General features: G+C 43.2%; 1 protein-coding gene across 9 annotated transcripts in view; it reads left to right on the top strand.

Annotated features, from left to right (window-relative positions):
- The window catches only part of MTA1 (metastasis associated 1), a 298,988-nt gene that overhangs the window by 267,412 nt on the left and 8,368 nt on the right, over nt 1–23,208 (top strand). For 7 of the 9 annotated variants that reach the window (XM_063947327.1, XM_063947328.1, XM_063947329.1 and 4 more), the window contains one exon: nt 13,872–14,023. In XM_063947327.1, coding sequence (XP_063803397.1) covers nt 13,872–14,023 — 152 coding nt within the window. Of the gene's footprint in view, nt 1–13,871; nt 14,034–23,208 lie in introns of all 9 variants that reach the window. The other 2 variants (XR_010190411.1, XM_063947331.1) reach the window with 1 other exon arrangement.

Consider the following 23,208-nt stretch of genomic DNA (forward strand, 5'->3'; position numbering starts at 1 on the left):
CAGGAGGGGAGATGGATTGCATAGAGGACAGGAGGGGAGATGGATTGCATAGAGGACAGGAGGGGAGATGGATTGCAGAGAGGACAGGAGGGGGAGATAGATTACAGAGGACAGGAGGGGGAAGAAGTATGGCAAAGAGAACAAGAGGGTGGAGATGGATACCAGAGAGGAGAGGAGGGGGAGATGTATAGCAAAGAGAACAAGAGGGCGGAGATGGATAGCAGAGAGGACAGGAGGGGAGATGGATTGCAGACAGGACAGGAGGGGAGATGGATTGCAGAGAAGACAGGAGGGGAGATGGATTGCAGAGAAGACAGGAGGGGAGATGGATTGCAGAGAAGACAGGAGGGGAGATGGATTGCAGAGAAGACAGGAGGGGAGATGGATTGCAGAGAGGACAGGAGGGGGAGATAGACTGCAGAAGACAGGAGGGGGGAGAAGTATAGCAAAGAGAACAAGATGGCGGAGAAGGATTGTAGAGAGGACAGGAGGGGAGAAGGATTGTAGAGAGGACAGGAGGGGAGATGGATTGTAGAGAGGACAGGAGGGGAGATGGATTGTAGAGAGGACAGGAGGGGAGATGGATTGTAGAGAGGACAGGAGGGGAGAAGGATTGTAGAGAGGACAGGAGGGGAGATGGATTGTAGAGAGGACAGGAGGGGAGATGGATTGTAGAGAGGACAGGAGGGGAGATGGATTGTAGAGAGGACAGGAGGGGAGAAGGATTGTAGAGAGGACAGGAGGGGAGAAGGATTGTAGAGAGGACAGGAGGGGAGAAGGATTGTAGAGAGGACAGGAGGGGAGATGGATTGTAGAGAGGACAGGAGGGGAGATGGATTGTAGAGAGGACAGGAGGGGAGAAGGATTGTAGAGAGGACAGGAGGGGGAGAAGTATAGCAAAGAGAACAAGAGGGTGGAGATGAATACCAGAGAGGACAGGAGGGGGAGATGGATTGCAGAGAGGACAGGAGGGGTAGATGGATTCCAGAGAGGACAGGAGGGGTAGATGGATTGCAAAGAGAACAGGAGGGGGGAGATGTATAGCAAAGACTACAGGAGGGGGGAGAGGGATAACAGAGAGGACAGGAGGGGAGATGGATTGCAGAGAGGACAGGAGGGGAGATGGATTGCAGAGAGAACAGGAGGGGGGAGATGTATAGCAAAGACTACAGGAGGGGGGGAGAGGGATAACAGAGAGGACAGTAGGGGAGATGGATTGCAGCTGCACACCTGGAAAAGCTGCCCAGGGAATTTAGGAGGTGAGCACCCGCCCCACTCTGAGTACTGCACTGCCAGGAGCCTGTGGAAATTTTTCTATGGGGCCCCCTTATGTATAGCTATGCCCCGTATAGCTGGTGTATGATATTTACACATTGAGGGGCTCATCTAGGGTTGGAGATTGATCTGATTTGTGTGAGTGAAATATGCCTTTCCATACTGTGCACAGACATGCTTACGAATTGGCCATATGTAGTTTTCGCACATCGACTTGTGTCTACAGTGCTTGCGGCGGGGGGAGAAAAGAGATGGGAACTCTCACACAACTCACAGCAGCAGATACGTATTTTGTGAGTTCTGCAATGTTGCACAATGATCGTGGTGACTATCAGCATCGCTATCTTCTGATTGGCTGCTTGCTTATTGTCCCCTCCAGCTGATGGTATTTAAATCTTTAATTGCAGCTGTCTATTAGCACTACTTCATTGCCCTTTCCCTTTAGACTACTACAGGAAAAAATCCCATTTATTTTTTTAATGGGGAACGTGATTTTTGGATTTAATTTAATTTGTCATTTACATTTATTTTTGTATTTATATTTCATATGGAACATATGACTTTTACAACTTTTAATAACGGTGATGATGATATTCTCTGTTGTACAGTATGTATGATCTATTATTATTGTTGTACACAAGTGGGGTATTGTAATAAGTAACCCTTTTATGCCACAGTCACATCTCTGCACTTTCATGGGACATAAGCAGGGAATAAGTAATAAAAGAAAAGCTCCTGCGGTACTGCGCTGTCCCTCCACATGCTTCCATACAGTGAATGGCTGTCAGCACTCTGATTGGTGGATCGCTCCAGCTATCCACCAATTGGGACTCTGAAAGCCATTCACTGTCAGACATTCATTGTCTTTCAGCAGCCTGAGAGGCAAGTAGAGAATGCTGCACTCTGATTGGTGGATAGCTCCAGCCATCCACCAGTCAGAGTGCTGACAGACATTGTCAATTACTCACTAGCAGATCAGCCTGACAGGACACTCTACCTGCCTCCCAAAAGGTTCCAGAGGCATCAGATATCCACCCCTGCTCAAAGGCCCCTGGAATCTTGGGGCCCTAGACAGCTGCCCAGTGTGCCCATACGTTAAGATGGACCTGGGCATACTGTAAGTACACACCTATGTATGTCTATAACTAAATCCAGTAGCTCTAGAACTTTGATACTTAACTCTTTTATGGATGTTCCATCGTGAGCTGAATTTCATAAATGCATTTATATCTGGACACTGGCTTTTACATTGCATATTTCTAATAAAGGACCATTTACCCTAAAATACAAAGTTACATTTACGGTTATAGTAATAAAGGTTCCCATACTTTCCAAGAAGTTGAACATTTTTGCTTTCTATTTTATAGTGTAATTACTGTAAAAAGTAGGTGTTTCTTTAACATAAACCATGTTGGTTCCTTTGGAGCTTAAATGTCTGTCAGTTACTGTGGAAACCACAGTCACATGAAGTATGCTGTAGTGAGCAAGAGGTTTTGATGCTTTCATGGCATAAACCTGCCCTCTACTGCAGTCATGTCACTACGGAACAAGGTACACACTGGACAGATATGAGAAACAATCTAGAATCTGAGAACATCCTATGTCCAGTGTACACACTACTCAATTATTTTTCCTATCTGGACTATGAATGCCCCTAAAGATGCTTGAGGTGATGTTTTTAAATAAACTATGTCAGGCCAATCTCTGAACTCACTACAAAATGTGCACGATATCAGCTCATTGTTACCGGTGAATATCCTACAGCAGTCCAAACCCAGATGAGCCGCTCATAAGATAATTGGTTCTGGGAGCAATGTACACACTGTGCAATATTTGGACCCAGAAGCTGGGAATCTGCTGTTCGGCTCGATTATTGTGTAGTGTGTACCCAGGTTAAGGGATCAGGTTGCCCTTATAAGGATGACTAGGTAATTTTCCTGCATGTTCTGCTTTAACCAAGAGTTGGATTAGTATTTACTCTGGATGATCCTGTAAGGATGCTCCCACAATGCAGTGCACCACCACAGCCAGTGTTCCTGAGGAAGTGCTGCATGGTTAGACTTGGGCAGTTCAGTTGATGTTTATCATCAGGATAAGTGTTGCTCCAGCTGAAATATACTTTTCTTATATAGGATACATTCTTTGTGTGTGTTGTAATGATATCATGTTTTGGAATACAGCAGCAAATGGCCCATTCCTTGTTGTAAAGTTGTATTTATCCATCATGAGACTGCCTGTCGGGATACTGGCGGTCACAATGCCGACGCGGCTCTGGCTTCCTGCTGTGCTATGTGGAAGTTATTGCTTTATACTGTTATCAGAATCTAAATTAACTTTGTAGCATAAGTAGGTAGTGTTATATACAGGTGACTCATAACTATGATACATGAATAATAGTGATGCACTTTATATTAGGCTGCTCACAACTTCACTTATATGGTGATTATTTGTTTTCAGCTATCCTGAGTACTAAGTTGCCTATTAGTGGTTAGAGGTTGAGCTGCTGTGTCAGAGGGGTGGTCTTCAGTTTGCCGGCTGTCGGGATCCCGGCGCTCATTATACCGGCACTGTCAGAGGGTCTACATTACACTGCAGCATGGAGGTGTAGAACGTGTATCTGAATCATTTCTTCTCTCCTAAATCTTTCATTTACAGCATGACAGTATCATGCAAGTTGTTTTTGTTTGTGATGTGTGCAACTTGTGTGTATGGTTGGGACTAATCAGTGTGGGTGGACCATATTCAGTATCTTATGGTGATTACTGTATGGCTTCTAAAATATAGCGGCACTAGTATCTGCTAGTTTATGCTATGGTTGTGGTGGCTATGTAATATGGGGTATCCGTTCAGATGGTCGACAGTCATTAGGTCGACCACTATTGGTCGACATTGACATGGTCGACATGGACACATGGTCGACACATGAAAGGTCGACACATGAAAAGGTCGACATGAGTTTTAAAAAAATTATATTTTGTGGAACTTTTCCATACTTTACGATCCACGTGGACTACGATTGGGAACAGTAATCTGTGCCGAGCGCAGCGGTAGCAGAGTGAGGCACCTTGCCTGAAGCATGGCGAGCGAAGCGGTGCACTAATTGGGGTTCCCCGCCACTTTACGCAAAAAACGACACCAAAAAAGGTAAAAAACCTCATGTTGACCTTTTCATGTGTCGACCTTTCATTTGTCGACCATGTGTCCATGTCAACCATGTCAATGTCGACCAATAGTGGTCGACCTAATGACTGTTGACCTTACTTATACTATCATCTACTCCAGGGGTGGGGAACCTTTTTTCTACCAAGCGCCATTCGGATATTTATAAAATCCTTCGGGGGCCATACAAAAATTATCAACTTAAAAATTACCCTGTAATTTCCCCAGTAGTTATGCCCTTTAGAGGTACTGAGTGCTCGCGCCAAAAAATAGGTGTGGACAATTAAAATGGGACTTGATACACATATGCCCCCACAGTGCCAGATACACAAATGCCCCCACAGTGCCAAATCGCTCACCGCTGCTGCAGCTCCTTCCGGCGGCGGCGTGTCTCAGCTGTCGGGTCGGTGCAGGGAGAAGAGTGTGGCTATGTCAGGCTGCGGCGGCGTGTAGGACCAGTTTGTCACGATCCTAGGCATGGCGATTCCCCAGATACGCCAATCTGCGAATCCCTGCCACGTGACACCTTTACTGGATACCTGAGCGCGTGTGTTTATTTCACACAAAATCACTGCCACCAGCCAAAGTACAAACGTTTAGGGTATGACCCAAGGCAAACTTATGGCTTTTGCCTGCACCTAGAATTATTAATATTTTAGTAACGCCTCTTTCAGAGAGTTGGGTTGGATACACAGTACGGATGGTGTAATGGTTAGCATTACTGCCTCACAGCACTGAGGTCATGGGTTCCATTCCCACCTTGGCCCTAATTGTGTGGAGTTTGTATATTCTCCCTGTACTTGCGTGGGTTTCCTCCGGGTACTCCGGTTTCCTCCCACAATCCAAAAATATACTGGTAGGTTAATTGACTCCCAACAAAATTAACACTAGCATGAATGTGTCTGTGTGTACATGTGGTAGGGAATATAGATTGTAAGCTCCACTGGGGCAGGGACTGATGTGAATGGGCAAAATATTCTCTGTAAAGCGCTGCAGGATATGTGTGCGCTATATAAATAACTGGTAATAAATAAATAAACCAGCTGCCGGTCCGCAAGCTTTGATTGGTTCACGAACCGGCGGCTGGTTTGAGATCCTACTCGCCGCTGCCGGACATAGCAGCTGCGCTCTCCTCCCTGCCCTGACAGCTGAGACACTCCACCGCTGGACTGAGCGGCGGCGTGTCTCGCTGACAAACAAGTGGGTGGGCCGGAACAAACGGCTTTGCGGGCCATATACGGCTTGCAGGCTGGAGGTTCCGCACCCCTGATCTACTCTATACTCCCCACACCACCTAACCCTTAGTTTCTGCTGCCCTGCTGCTTATGTCAGTGTCATGCCACCTGATGCAGCTGTTTGTATACCATGTACCTGTCCTGTATATGGTCCTGTACTGTAAGTCACTGTTTTCTTGTTTTGTCCATTTGTTTATGTACTTTGTTAGGTGCTGCGGAACCCTTGTGGCAACATATACATCAAGGAAAATAATAATTGCAGGATAGTTTACAGTTTTGTATATCTCTAGATTGCTATATGGGATCTTTACTTTGTTTTATTCTGGTGCTGGTTGTCCATAAGAACCCTTTGTACAGAAACACCACCGATAATCATGCACCCTTGGTTCTGGCACTGTGTCGGATTATCGGTGGTATCGGCGACAGAGGTGTCGGCGGCATCCTGATTCCCCCTCCCTTGTAGCCTAATTCTACCCAGCATGCCTCCCACAGCCTAACTCCAACCCTGCAGACTGACTCCCCACCTTGCAGCCGGACTACCTGCCGCAGCCCAACTCTCTTCCCCCATCTCCCCCTTGCAGCCAAAACTGCCTATTTAAACCCTTCCACAGCCTATCTAAGCCCTCCCGCAACATAACTACCGCCCACTGCCTAACTTCCTCCGGCACCTGATGTGTCCTGATTAATAGAGGTGCCAGAGAATCGATGTTGTACCTGTATTTGGTGCTTAGGCCAGGAGCTTGTTGTGCACATGGTGACGGTAATGTGGTCGCTGGAGCCAAGCCTCCGCAGTAGGCTTGGTGAGCTTAGTTGGTGTTGGTATTTCTTGTTGCCATGTATGTGAACCAGTTACAATATAGACTGATATGAGACCACATGTTAGCAGAGGCCAGCTGACGTGTGGTGGAGGCTGCAGTTCCAAGGTATTCCTACCTGCTCTCTGTGATGCAGGTCCCTGCATTGTAATGGTAGTGGTTATCTGCCTTAGGGTGTGTACACACGGTAAGATATTTTCTTTCGATTTTGACTATATAGTCAAAATCGCAAGAAAAATTAGTGCAGATCGCAAGGTGAAAGTCACCTTGCGATCCTGATTCGATCCCGGTGCGCGGTCCCGCCAGGTCGGCATCGCAAGAAAAGATAGACTGTGCAGGCAAGTCAATCCTTGCTAGATCGGTGTACTATCTAGTTCATCTCACATGTCAATTACATCTCACATAAGCCAAAATCTCTCATAAGCCAAAATCGTAAGCCCACATAGTCCATATCTCAAGAAAAGTTAGTAAAAATCGGTGGTGCTGGTTCTCTCGGGGAGTTCAAGGGAAATCGCAATCGGGCATAGCAAGGATCTCACCATGTGTACACACCCTTAGGATGCAATATGGCCCTATAGAGAAGGGCTACCCAGCCCCCCCTCCGAGTTAGTACATGTCTTACAGTACTATACACACGCATGAGTGCATCACTCATCCAGACAGATAGATCCCTATAGAGAGCAATTTATTTATTTCAAGTATCTAGCACATTACAGTTCAGCTCATTGGCCAGCCTTGAGTAACACCCACGTGTTCTTGCCCTTCCTTTCACACTCCCTTCCCCCTTGAGCCTAATACTTTGTTTTGCATATGCTGTCTGTGTGTATGACTCTTGCAGCAAATGCCAATCTGTACTCTCTTTGTATATTTGTCAATTTATTGTATTTTAACTTTTTTTTTTTTGCAAAGCATCTTACTCCTATGTATAGTATAGATAAATGTATTACTACCGATGCCATCTTACTCCTATGTATAGTATAGATAAATGTATTACTACCGATGCCATCTTACTCCTCTGTATAGTATAGATAAAGGTATTACTACCGATGCCATCTTACTCCTCTGTATAGTATAGATAAAGGTATTACTACCGATGCCATCTTACTCCTATGTATAGTATAGATAAATGTATTACTACCGATGCCATCTTACTCCTCTGTATAGTATAGATAAGGGTATTACTACCGATGCCATCTTACTCCTCTGTATAGTATAGATAAAGGTATTACTACCGATGCCATCTTACTCCTATGTATAGTATAGATAAAGGTATTACTACCGATGCCATCTTACTCCTATGTATAGTATAGATAAAGGTATTACTACCGATGCCATCTTACTCCTATGTATAGTATAGATAAATGTATTACTACCGATGCCATCTTACTCCTATGTATAGTATAGATAAATGTATTACTACCGATGCCATCTTACTCCTCTGTATAGTATAGATAAAGGTATTACTACCGATGCCATCTTACTCCTATGTATAGTATAGATAAATGTATTACTACCGATGCCATCTTACTCCTCTGTATAGTATAGATAAAGGTATTACTACCGATGCCATCTTACTCCTATGTATAGTATAGATAAGGGTATTACTATCGATGCCATCTTACTCCTATGTATAGTATAGATAAGGGTATTACTATCGATACCAGGTATAACAAACGTGGTTGTATTTCAGCACATTCATAGAATAGCTATAATGCAGGAACACGGTAGCCCAGTTATTAAGCCCAGAAGAAACTTACTTATCAGTGACGTGCGGTGAGGTAAAGTCTTTCCGGTCATACTAACGTATACACCAGAGTTTTGGCTGTATAAGTATATGAAAAATACAAAGAATAATTTTGAAATATCCTCTTTGTATTATTCTAATCATTTTTATAGTCAAAGCACTAGAGCAAAATATCTATGACAGGTGAGGCAGTGGGTGCTGGAAGGCAGAGGGACCTTCCGGTCCCTCTGACAGAAGCAGCGGAGGGAAGTTTTCCTTCCCTGCTGCTGCTAACACTGTGTATCTGACTGGTCGCATCCTGTACGACCAGGTCAGATAAAGCACTTGCAGGCATGGTCACATCTGATGCGACCATGCCAGGCAAGTGGTTAAAGGTTCCTTTATACAGTGATACGCGTGTTTTGTATGTACTTTCTGCATCACTGCGGATTCCTTATGGTGCACTACAAATAAAGGATAATTGACACAAGATTTAGATTTATTTTATATAGTTTTACTGTTTTAAATCTGATTTGAACACTTTTAGGCCCAGATTTATCAAACTTTGAAGAATTATAAATTGCATGGTGATAAAGGGGTCAATTCATGAAGCAGTGAAAAGTGTGGAGAAGTGAGCCAGCGGAGAAGTTGCCCATGGCAACCAATCAGCATTGAAGTAACATCTAGAATTTGCATACTACACAATTGTACGGAGGAGCTGATTGGTTGCCATGGGCAACTTCTCCACAGGCTCACTTCTCCACTCTTTCACTGCTTCATGAATAGACCCCTAAGTAGCAACCAATCGGCTCCTAACTGTCACTTTTCAAACACAGGCTGTAACGTGGCTTTTAGGAGCTGGTACTTTAGCACTGTGCAGTTTAGCACTCCCCACGGCTTGATCAATCTGGGCCTAAGGACAAGATTGATGAATTCTTGGAGAGAGTGGAATGGGATTTGTAGTTTAGTCTGTAAAATGAGGGCGGCATGTTTATTAGGTCATTGGGAATCCCGATGTTTGTCATAGAAGCCTGGGTGGACAGACTTGAGTACCCGGCCAGTCTTTGCGTAACCTTTTTTTTTTTTTTTTTACCTGATTATATTGTGTGATACTCTTGATAACTCCCTCTCTTAAGGCCAGTACTCACCGGCAGATCAGGGGAGAGATGTGTGCTGAGCGGGGGGGGGGGGGGGGGGGTGAAATGAGCGACCTGCTAGATTGAGCCTGCATGCAGGCCAATCTAGCAGCAGCGGAGAAATCTTGATGAAAATCTAAGCAATCTAGTCAGATTGCTTAGATTATCGCTCCGTTTCTCTAGATCTCTTTCATGATCTTAATTAAACTTGTGCCAACTTCTAAGAAAGAAAGGTCTTTTATGTATCTAGAACACAATCCGTTAAGAAATCTTCTACATCTTCGCTTTTGTCATTCTCCCTGTATCTGTATTCTTGGCTGCGCTACACATTTCCCAACATTTCCCTTGATCCTTTCAACTTTTTATCTGTGTAATCAGATATTCATGAGCCAGGTAACATGGTGTGTTATTACTTCTATTTTGTCAAAGCTGGATTGCTTTTGTAGCCTTTATTCAAGAAATGTCTCCAGTTGACTACTTGTACCATCACATTGCAAAGTTCTTTCAGGACTACTTATCAAGGCAACGAATGCAAACGCTGACCCCACCCCCATCCCTAAACACTATGCCCCCAGGTCCCTGTTTTCCTGGGCTGAGAATGCCTTGTGGTCCCATCTTTCTTTGTAGGTAGCAGAAATGTTTTCACCAAGAATGGAACGGTCACAGAATCACAAGGTGCAGACAGAACTCCTGCACAGGAACCTGCCGGCCGTACTGCAGAATCACTAAAGTGCCGCCATACAGTCAGAGTATCATACATGCTGATAGTCATTATATAGACAGCATATTATACGACATGTCGGCAGACAAAATGCCAACATGTTCAGGTCGACAACCACAATAAAAGACTAAATGTAGACATGTTTACACTGTCAACAACTAAAAATATCAGGTTCATAATGTTGACACCCAATTTTAAACCTAGCCCTCAACACTAACCCTAAAATGTCTACTGTCGACATTTTAACTGTGCTAACATTTCATGTATCAACATTCTGCAGGTTTCAACTCTTTGGGCGTCGACATTTTGACAGTGTCTACATTATACTTATTTTGACATTGGGGGTAATTCCAAGTTGATCGCAGCAGGATTTTTGTTAGCAGTTGGGCAAAACCATGTGCACTGCAGGGGAGGCAGATATAACATGTGCAGATAGAGTTAGATTTGGTTGGGTTCTTTTGTTTCTGTGCAGGGTAAATACTGGCTGCTTTATTTTTACACTGCAATTTAGATTGCAGATTGAACACACCACACCCAAATCTAACTCTCTCTGCACATGTTACATCTGCCTCCCCTGCAGTGCACATGGTTTTGCCCAACTGCTAAAAAAAATTCCTGCTGCGATCAACTTGGAATTACCCCCATTATGTATCGACCTTTAGACTGGATAAATTAGCCAAAGGATTAGCCCTATGGATACATCTAAGAAGCTTTTACATAAAGCACATATTTCTATTTTCTAAGTTTCTACAATATTTGTTTTTATGATTTAAAGCCAAGCTATCACTTTTTAATATCATATTGACCATTAAAAACCTGTTTTTCGTTAATTTTCTCATACTGTATGATTTATCATATGTCCAGGACTTTAGGGGGCTGATTCTGTGTCCACCTTAATGTCTGCGTCTTATGCCGTTGTGGGGTCTGTGGCTTTATCGTAATATCGTTACAAGTCATCAATGGTGCACAAACCCTGAGCCTGTATGTGATGGACTGAGACACCCAGTTGCTTGGTGGGTCGTATAGAAGCAGCCATTGGTCACACCACTGAGGGTGCACCAGCCACATGCTGGGTGTATATTCTCCATCACTTTTTCCAAGCACTCATCTCTTCTCAGTCCTCCTGTCCACGCCGTCTCTTTGAAACTTTCAACATTCTCCTTCGCCCCCCTCCTCCTCCCCTCCCATCATCCCTCACTGCCACTGACTTTGCCTCCTTCTTCATCTCCAAAATTGAGGATATCCGACACGACATCTCCCGCCGTCACCCCTCTGCTACCCCCCTGCCCCCTCTATCCCTCCCCTCCATCTATCCCACCCTGTCCTCCTTCCATCCGACTTCAGAAAAGGAAGTCCACTCCCTCATCTTATCCTCCCCCCCCACCACCTGCCCCCTGGACCCCCTCCCCTCCCGTCTTTTCCGCTCCCTCTCCCCCACTGCCTGCTCCCACCTTGCTCACCTCTTTAACCTGTCCCTCTCCACCGGCATCTACCCCTCACCATTCAAACATGCTCTGGTCTCACCTATTCTCAAAAAACCCAACCTCGACCCTTCATCACCCACTAACTACCGCCCCATCTCTCTTCTCCCTTTCGCCTCCAAATTACTTGAACGACTAGTTTACAGCCGTCTCACAAGCTACCTCTCTGACAACTCCATCCTCGATCCACTACAATCTGGCTTTCGCCCACTCCACTCAACTGAGACTGCCCTGGTAAAAGTCACCAATGACCTGCTTTCGGCCAAATCCAGGGGCCACTTCTCTCTGCTCATCATTCTGGACCTCTCTGCTGCCTTTGATACCGTAGATCATCCTCTCCTCCTCGGCACACTCCAAAACGCTGGCCTCTCTAGCACTGTCCTTGACTGGTTTTCTTCTTACCTCACTAACCGCTCCTTCTCTGTGTCTGCCTCAAGCACCACCTCACACCCTTCCATCCTTCCTGTTGGTGTCCCTCAGGGTTCTGTCCTTGGACCCCTTCTGTTCTCCCTGTATACCTCTTCTCTGGGTGCGCTCATTAACTCATTTGGCCTTCAATACCACCTCTATGCTGATGACACACAATTCTACCTCTCATATCCTGATCTGTCCTCTCTCAGGTTTCGAGCTGCCTCTCTGCAATCTCCTCCTGGATGTCTGAACGCTCTCTAAAGCTCAACATGGACAAAACGGAACTCATCATCTTCCCCTCATCCAGAGCAACACCCCCGACCAATATCTCCATCATTGTTGACAACACCACCATCTCCCCCGTTCCCCAACTCCGCTGCCTGGGCGTGACTCTTGACTCCTCCCTCTCCTTTGCACCCCACATCCAAGCTCTGGCACAATCCTGTCGTTTCCAGCTATGCAACATTGCTCGTATCAGGCCATATCTCTCCCAGAGTGCAACTAAACTCATCATCCACTCACTGGTCATCTCACCACTTGACTACTGCAATGTCCTCCTCACTGGCCTCGCTTGCTCCCATCTTGCTCCCCTCCAATCTGTCCTCAACTCCGCAGCTCGGCTCATCTTTCTCTCACGCCGCACCACATCTGCCACTCCCCTTCAACAAAATCTACACTGGCTCCCATTCCCCTACAGAATCCTCTTCAAACTCCTCACCCTCACATACAAGGCCATCTCTAATTCCACTGCTCCCTACATCTCCAACCTCCTTTCCCTTCATACTCCCTCCCGCCCCCTACGGTCGACTAATGACCATCGCCTCTCCACCGCCCTGGTTACTGCTTCCCATGCACGAGTTCAGGATTTTGCCCGTGCTGCACCCCTTCAGTGGAACGCACTCCCCCGCTCCATTAGACTCTCCCCAACCTTGCAAAGCTTCAAACGGGCACTAAAAACCCACCTATTCATCAAAGCGTACCCTTCTGATGCATAACCCAGAGCTGAAGCCGCGCCTCCACCTCCCCTGCCTCATGCCGTGAACATCTCAGCTTTGCTTGCATACTGCTATCAGGCTACCTCCCACTTGCCTGCACCTCTTGTCATCTGTCTGTCGCCCCTCCCCAATAGATTGTTAGCTCTTCAGAGCAGGGCCCTCTTTCCTCTTGTTATCTAAGCCCTCGTCTCAACACATTTCACTCACAGCTCTCCCCTACTCAACGACCATCTTTATCCTGCTAGTAAAGGCTCATCTCCATCTATGGCCACCAGCCTCTAGTAGTACGATGATCACTCCCTCAATACTTACATCTTAGCTGTACTATGTCTTGAGAATGTGTGGTGCTCTGTTACCTCTACTCTATTTCTGTTATTTATTTACTGTAATGCAATGTTTTGTCCCCTGTACTGTCCTTTGTACGGCGCTGCGAAACACATGTGGCGCCTTATAAATAAAATGTAATAATAATAATAACTATGCGCAGTGCGACTAGTGATTTAGATGCATTCACAGATGGAAACCAGCCACTTAGCGTGAATATCGGCATGCGTCTGACTCACGCTCAGGCCCATGGTAATTACCTTCTTAGCTTCTAACTACATAGGTTGCAGAATCTCATGTCACAGAACTGGGCTGTGACTACCTGAAAAGGTGACCTAAAACAGCCCATATAACCAGCCCTAACCCGCCTCTCAATGAAGTGATGTCTGTAGCCTCCTATGTAATATTAATATAATAGGCGCCAACATAGAAAGGTGATTTCTTTTTCATTGAACTATGTATGGAGAAGACAAAAAGGACAATATAACGTTTAATTACATGGAGGGTATTATGGTGATTATAGATAAACACTGTCTATTGTGTCAGCAGGTGTCATTCATTTTTTTTTTTAATTGTGTTTTTTATTTTTCCACAAGGGACCAAACCGAAACTTACTGCTCAATGGGAAATCCTACCCAGCAAAGGTCAGATTAATCCGAGGTGGTTGTCTGCCCCCAGTCAAGAGAAGGCAGATGAACTGGATTGATGCGCCCGATGACGTGTTTTATATGGCGACAGAAGAAACAAGGTAGGTGCAGGTAATGCAACGAGCTGCAGAAAAAATGCATATATATCATCCACATAGAGCACAGGTTCTCAAACTCAGTCCTCAGGACCCCACACAGTTCATGTTTTCCAGGTCACCTGTGAATATTCAAAATGTGACAGTTGGTGATATACTGTGCACCTGCTGGGTGACCTGGAACACATGAACTTTGTGAAAACATGAACCAATATACAGTGTGCGTGTGTGTGTATATATATATATATATATATATATATATATATATATATATATATATACACAGTTGTGCTCATAAGTTTACATACCCTAATACCCTAGCAGAATTTGATTTTCTGGCCATTTGTCAGAGAATATGAATGATAACTCACAAACTTTTCTTTCACTCATGTATAGTGGTTGGGTGAAGCCATTCAAACCCCGTTGTGTCAACTTGTGTGCATGTTATCAGGCCAAAATCTCCAGGGTATGTAAACTTTTGATCAGGGTCATTTGGGTAGTTTCTGTTGTCATTATGATTTAAAAAGAGTAAACACAGTTGTTTGACAATAAATGGCTTCACCCAACCACTAACCATGAGTGAAAGAAAAGTTTGTGAGTTATCATTCATATTCTCTGACAAATGGCCAGAAAATCACAAATTCTGCTAGGGTATGTAAACTTATGAGCACAATTGTATATATGTTTGTATATTTATATATTTCACATGTGTGTACACATACAATAGTCGTATGACAGATACACTGAACTGCAAATCATACAATATTAATATGAGTTTAATGCATTGCACCCATATGCGTATTACGTAGCCTCTGTTCTGTCACAGGAAAGAGACTCTGTGTCACTTTGCTCTACGCTATTATGAAGGCACTGTTGGCAAGAAAATTGATTGGCACCTTGCTAGCTGGATTTCCTGCCTCATGCGGGGAACTATTAGCCTGCAGATAAGAAAATCACGGGCTAGACTTTATGTAATGGGCATAATGGGAGGTTTGTACAGTGTGTAACGTGGACCTCACAGTGCAATCTATAAAGAACATCAAGTGGTGGAGCACTGTATGATGGACAGAAGTGGGGGCGGTAAAATCCCTATGATACCTATAATGCAGGGATGGGGAACCTTTGGCACTCCAGCTGTTGTTGAACTACACATCCCAGCATGCCCTGCTACAGTTTTGCAATTTGGCCATGCTAAAACTGTAGCAGAGCATGCTGGGATGTGTAGTTCAACAACAGCTGGAGTGCCAAAGATTCCCCATCATGCTATAATGGATATGACAGAGGTTAGGCAATGTGTAAGGACAGATGGACTGTTTAATGGGCATTAGATGAGGATTTTGCTTTGTAGAATACACATTAAAGTGGGCACTGTGTTGTGTGATTAACATCAGACCGGGCTTTGGTATTTTGCATTAGTTTCATAAATCTCAATGTATGTATAAAGTATCCAGTCTCCGGAAGCCATGGATTCCGCTTTAATCACCCCAGTTGTCTCCCTGATATACGTAAATGCGATTCCTTTGAAATAGGGGCGCCTCATTATTGAACTAGTCCTATCATCTGTGGTCCTGGCTGATCCCCTGTGTTATGTTATAGAAAGCTTCATGTGATTTATTAGGATAAGCACAGGTTAATGAGGATCTTATTTATTAATAAGATCCTCAAACACTGGGGCTCCGCTGGGATTGCTTGGAAACATCTGTTCTGTACATATGTATCATCACATGCCTCTTCCTAATGCACCCAATTTACAGTATTTACAGTAAGTGGCTGCGCTCGTAGAACAGTAGTAAAGTAATACTTGTTTTTTATTCTTTTGAACCAAATGTCTGTGGATTTTATGTAATAAACTAAATTACCAGCTGTCAAAGTGACGGAACAACATAAAAGTAATGTCAGCGTCGAGAGCCGTGCGTGGCCGAATGGAGCCACACTTGAATTGCTCTATCTGGTGCCATCTAGTGCCAAAACACTTAAATTTCCCCTATAGAGGTGAGGAGCAGCGTTTGCCCTTTTATTATATAAGATAATACTGTATTAATAATCCATTGGAACAAAGCAATATAACCACAAATAGAATGCCATTGTTTACAATAATGATAATAACCCTGATTAACTCCACACAGTAACAAGGATATGTACTTGCTAACTCCCATTAACCCATAGAATGCAGGATAAGTTCCCAGAGCTATGGGTTAACAATTCACGGCATCGGCTAACAGGGCATGCAACACAGATTTCTGTTCGAGCCTCCTTCAGGTTTAAACAGAGATCTGCGTTAAGTTTATATATATATATATATATATATATTATATATGCACACACACTGTATAACTAAATTTGATTATATATTATGCAGAGTATGCAGGAAATTCTTCAATAGTTATTGAATGCTTGTGGCCTGTTTGTGAGTCGGACACAAAGTGGTTGTAGCCATGGAAGCCAGATTGACTACCTAATACCAATGCAAGTTTCCATTCATTTAAAGCCACCCATTCATTTTTCATGCTGGCCGCTGCAGCCGTATCTTCAGTGCTAATACTCTCACTAGCACTATACACGGTGCAAGGTACCCATCAGAAACAGGCTGCCCTTCTCAATATGCACAATGCTGAATTGTACAAAACATTAAATGCATCTGCATTGTTGCCACCTAGTTACCGCCCCAAAATGCCCAGTTTCACTGAAAGGTAGCAGCCTCCCTTTCTAACAAAGCAGCGTGTGATGGGCTGGGGAGGTCCGCTGAGCAACAGCAGTCTATCCTCTCTTCATGCCTGATGTGCTGCGCTGCACTGCTACATAGTGACCAGCGGTAGTGGGCAGGACGGAAGTGAATCCTAGGTGCCAGAGATCTGTCAGAATCAGGCTTCCCTTCACTGTACTCATGACTCACAATAGCACAGAACTCTAGCTACACTCCCATGAGACAGATCTCCTGCATGCAACCAAAGTGCCGTCGTCCGTTTCACACAGAGAGAGATCCGGCTAAGATCCGTCTGGCGTTGTATTGCCCAGAGATGCACAAAAATGTATAAATTCACTTCTGCACTGGCGCAGTTTGCTAAAACTCACTATTTGCGGCTGTGATAACAGTTGCGTCTAACTCACTACCTTATTATTGTTTTGTTCAGTCTTAGAGCACTAATAATACGTGGCAATCCTCTTCTATGCTGTCTGGTAAATAAGTGCAAAAAAAGGTTTCATTTTGTCACATGGATAAACAGGTGGATGTGCTAAGGTTAAACAAAAGTACACAGAGCGGGAGCTGTGACCTGTTGTAGACAGGGTGTTGCTGATCGCCAGGAAAATGTGATGGAAACAGTGATGGAATAGAAACGTGAATGCAGATGAAAACAAAAGATACAATTTAAATGGGGAAAAATGGCGACAGTCTCTAGAATAGTGCTGAAGGCCTGTTGTGTAGTATAGGTAAAGTGTATAGGTGCTGATGGACAGTGAAACGTGCGTCTGATTGTGGAGCATATTTTGTGTGTGTTCCCAGTGCAGCTGCTTCAGATCCCAGCGTGCAGTATGGGCTATGCAGACCTGCACGCACCTGAGTTGCGTCGCCACTTGTGACTGAATGGGTGTTTGTGTGCTTTACCTGGGTGTTCTCACATAGGCAATGATCAGTAAGGGTGTGTTGACAGAATTATCGCCTAAGCAGAGTCATCCAGAAATATTAATTTCCCTGTTGTCAGAAGTATCAATTGTACCATATTGGATAATATAGGTTTAGTATGGTCCACATAACGCAGGAGCACCTGTACCTCAGTGCTGCTGTGTGTCTGGCTGGTGAGTTGGCTGTTGCCTAGTAGGCCTATGTATAACAGACTATGAAAAGAGAGTCTCATAAAGGAGGCAAAATGGTAATGTGTGTCTAAAAGTGCTTCTTTTTATTAAAGTTGGGTGTTATAGGGATTTCATATGAATATTTGTGTGAGCTATGGATCAGGGGATGCGTTCAGCATCCCGTTGGTCTGTATGCCAGTGGTCATGTAACTGTCACCGGAATCCTTACACTACTCGAGACAACTACGCAGGAATGTTAAAGGTAGGTATAGGGGAAAGGGCCCAGGGGGGAGAGGTTAGGCACTAGGTGGGTAGTTTACAATCATCTTCACCCCTCAAGGGTTAGTCCTAGCCACCACCCCCAAGGGTTAGGGTAGGGGGCAGAAGAGGTGTAAAATACTTACCCTTGTTCGGTGTTGGAATCCTCATAGTCAGGATGCTGCAGTCGGTCATGTGACCGCCGGCATCCCAACAGCCGCTATTTCATACACAACCTGTGTATCAGCATGGAGGAAGCTAAGTCCGCCCTGCTCAGTCAGTAGTGTGCCCTAGTCAGCGAACTTGTCATTCCTTACATTGCTCTACTAAACATGAGTGCTTAGTTCTGGTGGTCTTAAAGGGGACAGTTTTCTAACAGTTCAGGTATCCTGGACTCAGGTGGCATCTAGGACTTGCTCTCCTGAGACCACTTTTATGTAGGGGTGTAGCGATAAGTTTGTGGACTCCATAGCAACATTTTGAAAGGGACCCTTACCCCTTTTAGAGACACCTCTCTCCACAGCAGTTCATTTTGTGCCCACTAGTAGTGCCCCGTGTTACATTATACCACACAGCACCCACAGTTCATATTATGTCACATTATAGTGCCTCAAGTTAACAATATGCCTGCTGCTATTTCACATTATTCCACACAGTGCTTAGAGGGCATTTCCAAGAATCTGGTAGACCATTTTATGACCTGGGTGCAGTGCTAAAAGTAAAATTTAACAAGCTTGATTTATTAAAAATAGATGGTGTCATTGGAATAAAGACACATTAATAAAATAGTGAATCAAATACCACAAGATTAAAGAGATAAAGTGAAAAATATATAACTGCTAAATATAATAATCTAAATATGACAAAACATGTTTTTTGAAAAGTAGAAATATGTAAAGTAGCTAAAAAGCTGGATTTTGTATTTTTCCATTTATATTATACCAAGCAAAGGTGTAGGTGTTGTAACAATTGTGGCTATTGTATGGCAAGGGAACTCCTGATGATTATTCACACCTGATTGGGTTCAATTGCATTTTGGTAGAGCAAAGGAATCCTTTGTTTCCCAACAGATTGTATTACTGGTTAAATGTGTGGAATGGTCTCAGGTTCAGTGAGAGCTGCACAGACCTATGACTGCTTCTTAGGTTCACGGATCCACATTGTCTGAAATTATTACTGTAGTGTTCTTAGGTCGCCTTTATTTTTAGTCCATTGCATCAATTCCCTCAGATGTGAAATGTATGATTCCATTGGTATCCTGTCTTTGAAATAGTTACATTTTGGACATTTTGCATATTGAAGGATTCTGAGCTTGAGTGGCTTGATGGTTCTGCTTATATATTTACATGCCGCGTAAACATAACATGACATCAAGTTCTTTTTGTTATGTTAGGTTTCTTTTATTTTCTACATGTTCCCAGTTTTTGAAAATACAATTTCATGGTCCATTTTCTTTCTTATCTATGTTAATTTCGCAAAACTTTTACCGTTGAGGTAATCTTATGTATTTATGTCTTATTGTTCAGTGCCAATGGTTTAACTTGCGGCAAGTAAGCTCGGACGAGATGTGAGCGAAGGTCATTGACTTTGGTATGAGTGATGAATGGTTTGTAGACTAATTCGTTTCCTATGTGGTAATCCTTTAAGAGATCCAAAGTTTTTGTAACTATCCTTGTGGTATTGTAACTAAGCTCCTCCACCCATGTCCTCGTACACTATTGCTGCAGTTGCGCAAAACAGAACTTCTTGGCACACCAGGTCCCATGCAACTCTGTTTGCATTGAGCTTCCTTTTGGTCACAATGCGATGCAACAAAACTGCTTCACAAGACTTCACCAATTAATTTGATATGTGACACTTGTATATCTTTGTCTGAGTCTGATCTGTATACATAGTGCTACGATGTAGCGGCCGTGTCTTTTTCTCACGCTAAGTTCCGTTGTGCTTCATCTGCAACTGTACATGCTTAATACTGATTCCTCTGCAGTTAAAGTCACAGCCCAAGGTCTGTGGTACAAACAGGAGCAGTGTTTCACTGCATCTGCTATGCAAATATATTCGTTATGGTAAGAACTTACCGTTGATAACGATATTTCTCCTAAGTCCATAAGATCCACAGGATAACATTGGGGATACAGTAGGAAGAGAAAAAGGGCTGTATTGTCGGTGCACAAAAGGAGGAGTGACCTGATACCCACATCCACCTTTATATTCATAAAATTTAACTTTTATTGTTATTATGTTAAAATAGTGTGACAATGACAAACACACAAACTACAGGTATAGAGGTTAAAATTTAGACACATACAACACATACAAAAAGTGCATGAGAATAATAAACGTGATTAAAGATTAAAATGTGAGTCCGCGTGTTTATTCTTATGCCCTGTTAAATATACTATTGTTCTTTACTTAAACCAGTGTATTGAATTATTTAATTATCAGTTGTTAATCTCCTAGATCGCTAATTCATATATCGATTGCCGTATTTGTCCCACTCATATAATAATGAAAGTGGCTGACAACAAAGTTCGGCTTCTCTCGACCAATAATCATGTGTTAATTGTCATATTTCCAGCACTCTCGTGGTGGTACTGATAATGCAGTCTGTTATTACTTTGACTGTATAATTCCTCCGAGGAATAAAATCCTTTGTTATATGCTATTTCTTATACAGCTGTTCAAGTAAGATTCTTTGCAGATGTATAGAGTGTCCAGGACAAGAGTCAAACCCTTTTTAATTAATAATATTAACAGCTTAGTTAGGCTGATGATGAAATCAGCATGTGCAATTAATTAATTGAATATGATCATCAAGGTCCAATTTTAGTATCTATATTGTACAGTAAGAGATAATTATCACCCCCACTCCTTAGTATTATTGTATTCAAATATGTAGCAAATTGCCATATCAATCAGCTATTCACAATAAGCATGTCCCTAAAAGGGAGGCATATTTAATAATAGGGATTAAATACCTATAAACTGGAAGAAAGAAAACGTCATCCTTTAGTTTAGGATGATCAATTAGTGGTGAATTATTTTCACGCTGCCGATTTAATTGCCACCATTAGGAATATCTATATCTAATTTGTCTGTACTGTATGTTTTCAATAATACTAATTCAGGTACAGATTTTTTTGGTAAAACTCTAATATTCCCTATGGCATAAGTATATTCACTGTATAGCTACACAAGATGATACTGAGACATTTCTTGTATCTATAATTATCAAATTGTATCATAAATTTTTCAATGTGGTTATTGAACAGCTTAGAGGAGTAGTTTCAAACAATGTTACATTTTTGTCAGTAGATTAAATCGTAGAGACCTCACACTGCTCCCTATTGGCTGACACAAATGCACAACACATCAGCTGAATTCACCCAGCCAATATCTCTCTATTACAAGATATTAGGGCATCTGGCATTTAGTATAGCATTCTCACTGAGTTATTAATCAGAAGGGTGGGAATACCGATCCCTACAGTTCAATATAATTGTCTGTCAAATACTGGGTGTAATTGTATCATAGATACTACTGAAAAATTATTAAGTGGCTTTGAGGATTATCATGGAAACATTGTTGCATCATTGCCTATTGATTTGAGCTGCAGAAACCTCATACTGCTCCTAGTTCACTGACCTAGATACACTGCATACACAAGCTCATTTAACATAGCTATCATCCATTATTTAAAGGATATCAGAGTGTCTGGTCAGAGTGTCTGACAATTAACATAATATCAATAGCACTAGCACTAAACTGCTAAGATAGAGAACAAGACCGAGTCTCTATAATTGGTATAATACTTGGTCTAATGTTCAGTGCTTCAAGTAGTAAAAATTAGCAATATACATAGATTAACACTGGTTATGCATTAATTTCATAATAGGACACGGGCATAGATAGCACGCGGACACACGCATTGGGGATATGATGATGCGACGGCAAATTTGCACCAATCGGTCAAAGCTTTCAGCCTCCCAGCATGCAATGGGCACATCCATATACTGTATCCCCGCCTCCTGGCTCAGGCAAATCAGTTGTTTTTCCAAAGCTCAAGGCAAGAGCATCATAGAGAGCCCTAATCAGGCAAGAAGAATGTACATGCGCACCCTTCCGTACAAGAAGGAAGAGGTTAGTGAGTGAAAGGATCCTCAAATCAGGTGCGTCAGGGTGGAATCCCTATGGACTTAGGAGAAATACCGTTATCAACGGTAAGTTCTTACCATAACGAATATTTCTCCGGCAGGGTCCACAGGTTATCTACAGGATAACATTGGGATGTCCCAAAGCAGTTTAGTGGTGGGGACGCTCCTGAATGGACAGAAGAACTCTTCTCCTGAATTCAGCGTCCTGAGAGGCAAAGGTATCAAAGAGATAATGTCTAATGAATGTGTTAATGGAGACCATGAGGCTACCAAACATATCTATTCTGCTGAAGCTCCACATTGTGCTGCCCATAATGGACCTACCTTACAAGCAGAATGAGCAGAGACATTAGCCAGAACAGGGAGATCAGCTAGAGAATATGCTTCTGAAATTTTCATCCAGAGCCACTTTGCCAGTATCTGCTTATCAGCAGGCCATTCTCTCTTGTGAAATCCGTAGAGAACAAAGAAAGTGTCTGTCTTTCTGACAGCACTGGTACGATCGACGTAGATCATTAAGGCACGGACTACGTCCAACGATGCATCTCCCGCAGAAAGGTCCGGCCCCTGGAAGACCGAGACAACAATTTCTTCTTTAAGGTGAAATTTAGACACCACCTTAGGAAGATACCCAGATTTGGTTCTAAGAACCGCTCTATCTGTATAAAAAAAATCAGAAATGGAGGGTGACATAACAATGCCCCTAAAACTGAAACTCTTCTAACTGAAGCAATAGCCAGTAGAAATAGAACTTTAGCTGTCAACCATTTAAGATCCAGCCTTTTTAGTGGTTCAAATGGGGCAACTTGAAGGGCCTTTAGGACTAAACTTAAGTCCCAAGGCACTGAAGGAGGAACAAAGGTGGTGGAATGTGCAACATTCCCTGGAAAAAAGTTTGTACATCCTGCAGGTTTAGCAATTTTCTTTTGGAACAATACAGTCAATGCTGACACTTGTACTCTCAAGGAAGCCACCCATAAACCTTTA

Source organism: Pseudophryne corroboree, chromosome 12 (genome assembly GCF_028390025.1).
Source record: "Pseudophryne corroboree isolate aPseCor3 chromosome 12, aPseCor3.hap2, whole genome shotgun sequence".
Classification (NCBI taxonomy): domain Eukaryota; kingdom Metazoa; phylum Chordata; class Amphibia; order Anura; family Myobatrachidae; genus Pseudophryne; species Pseudophryne corroboree.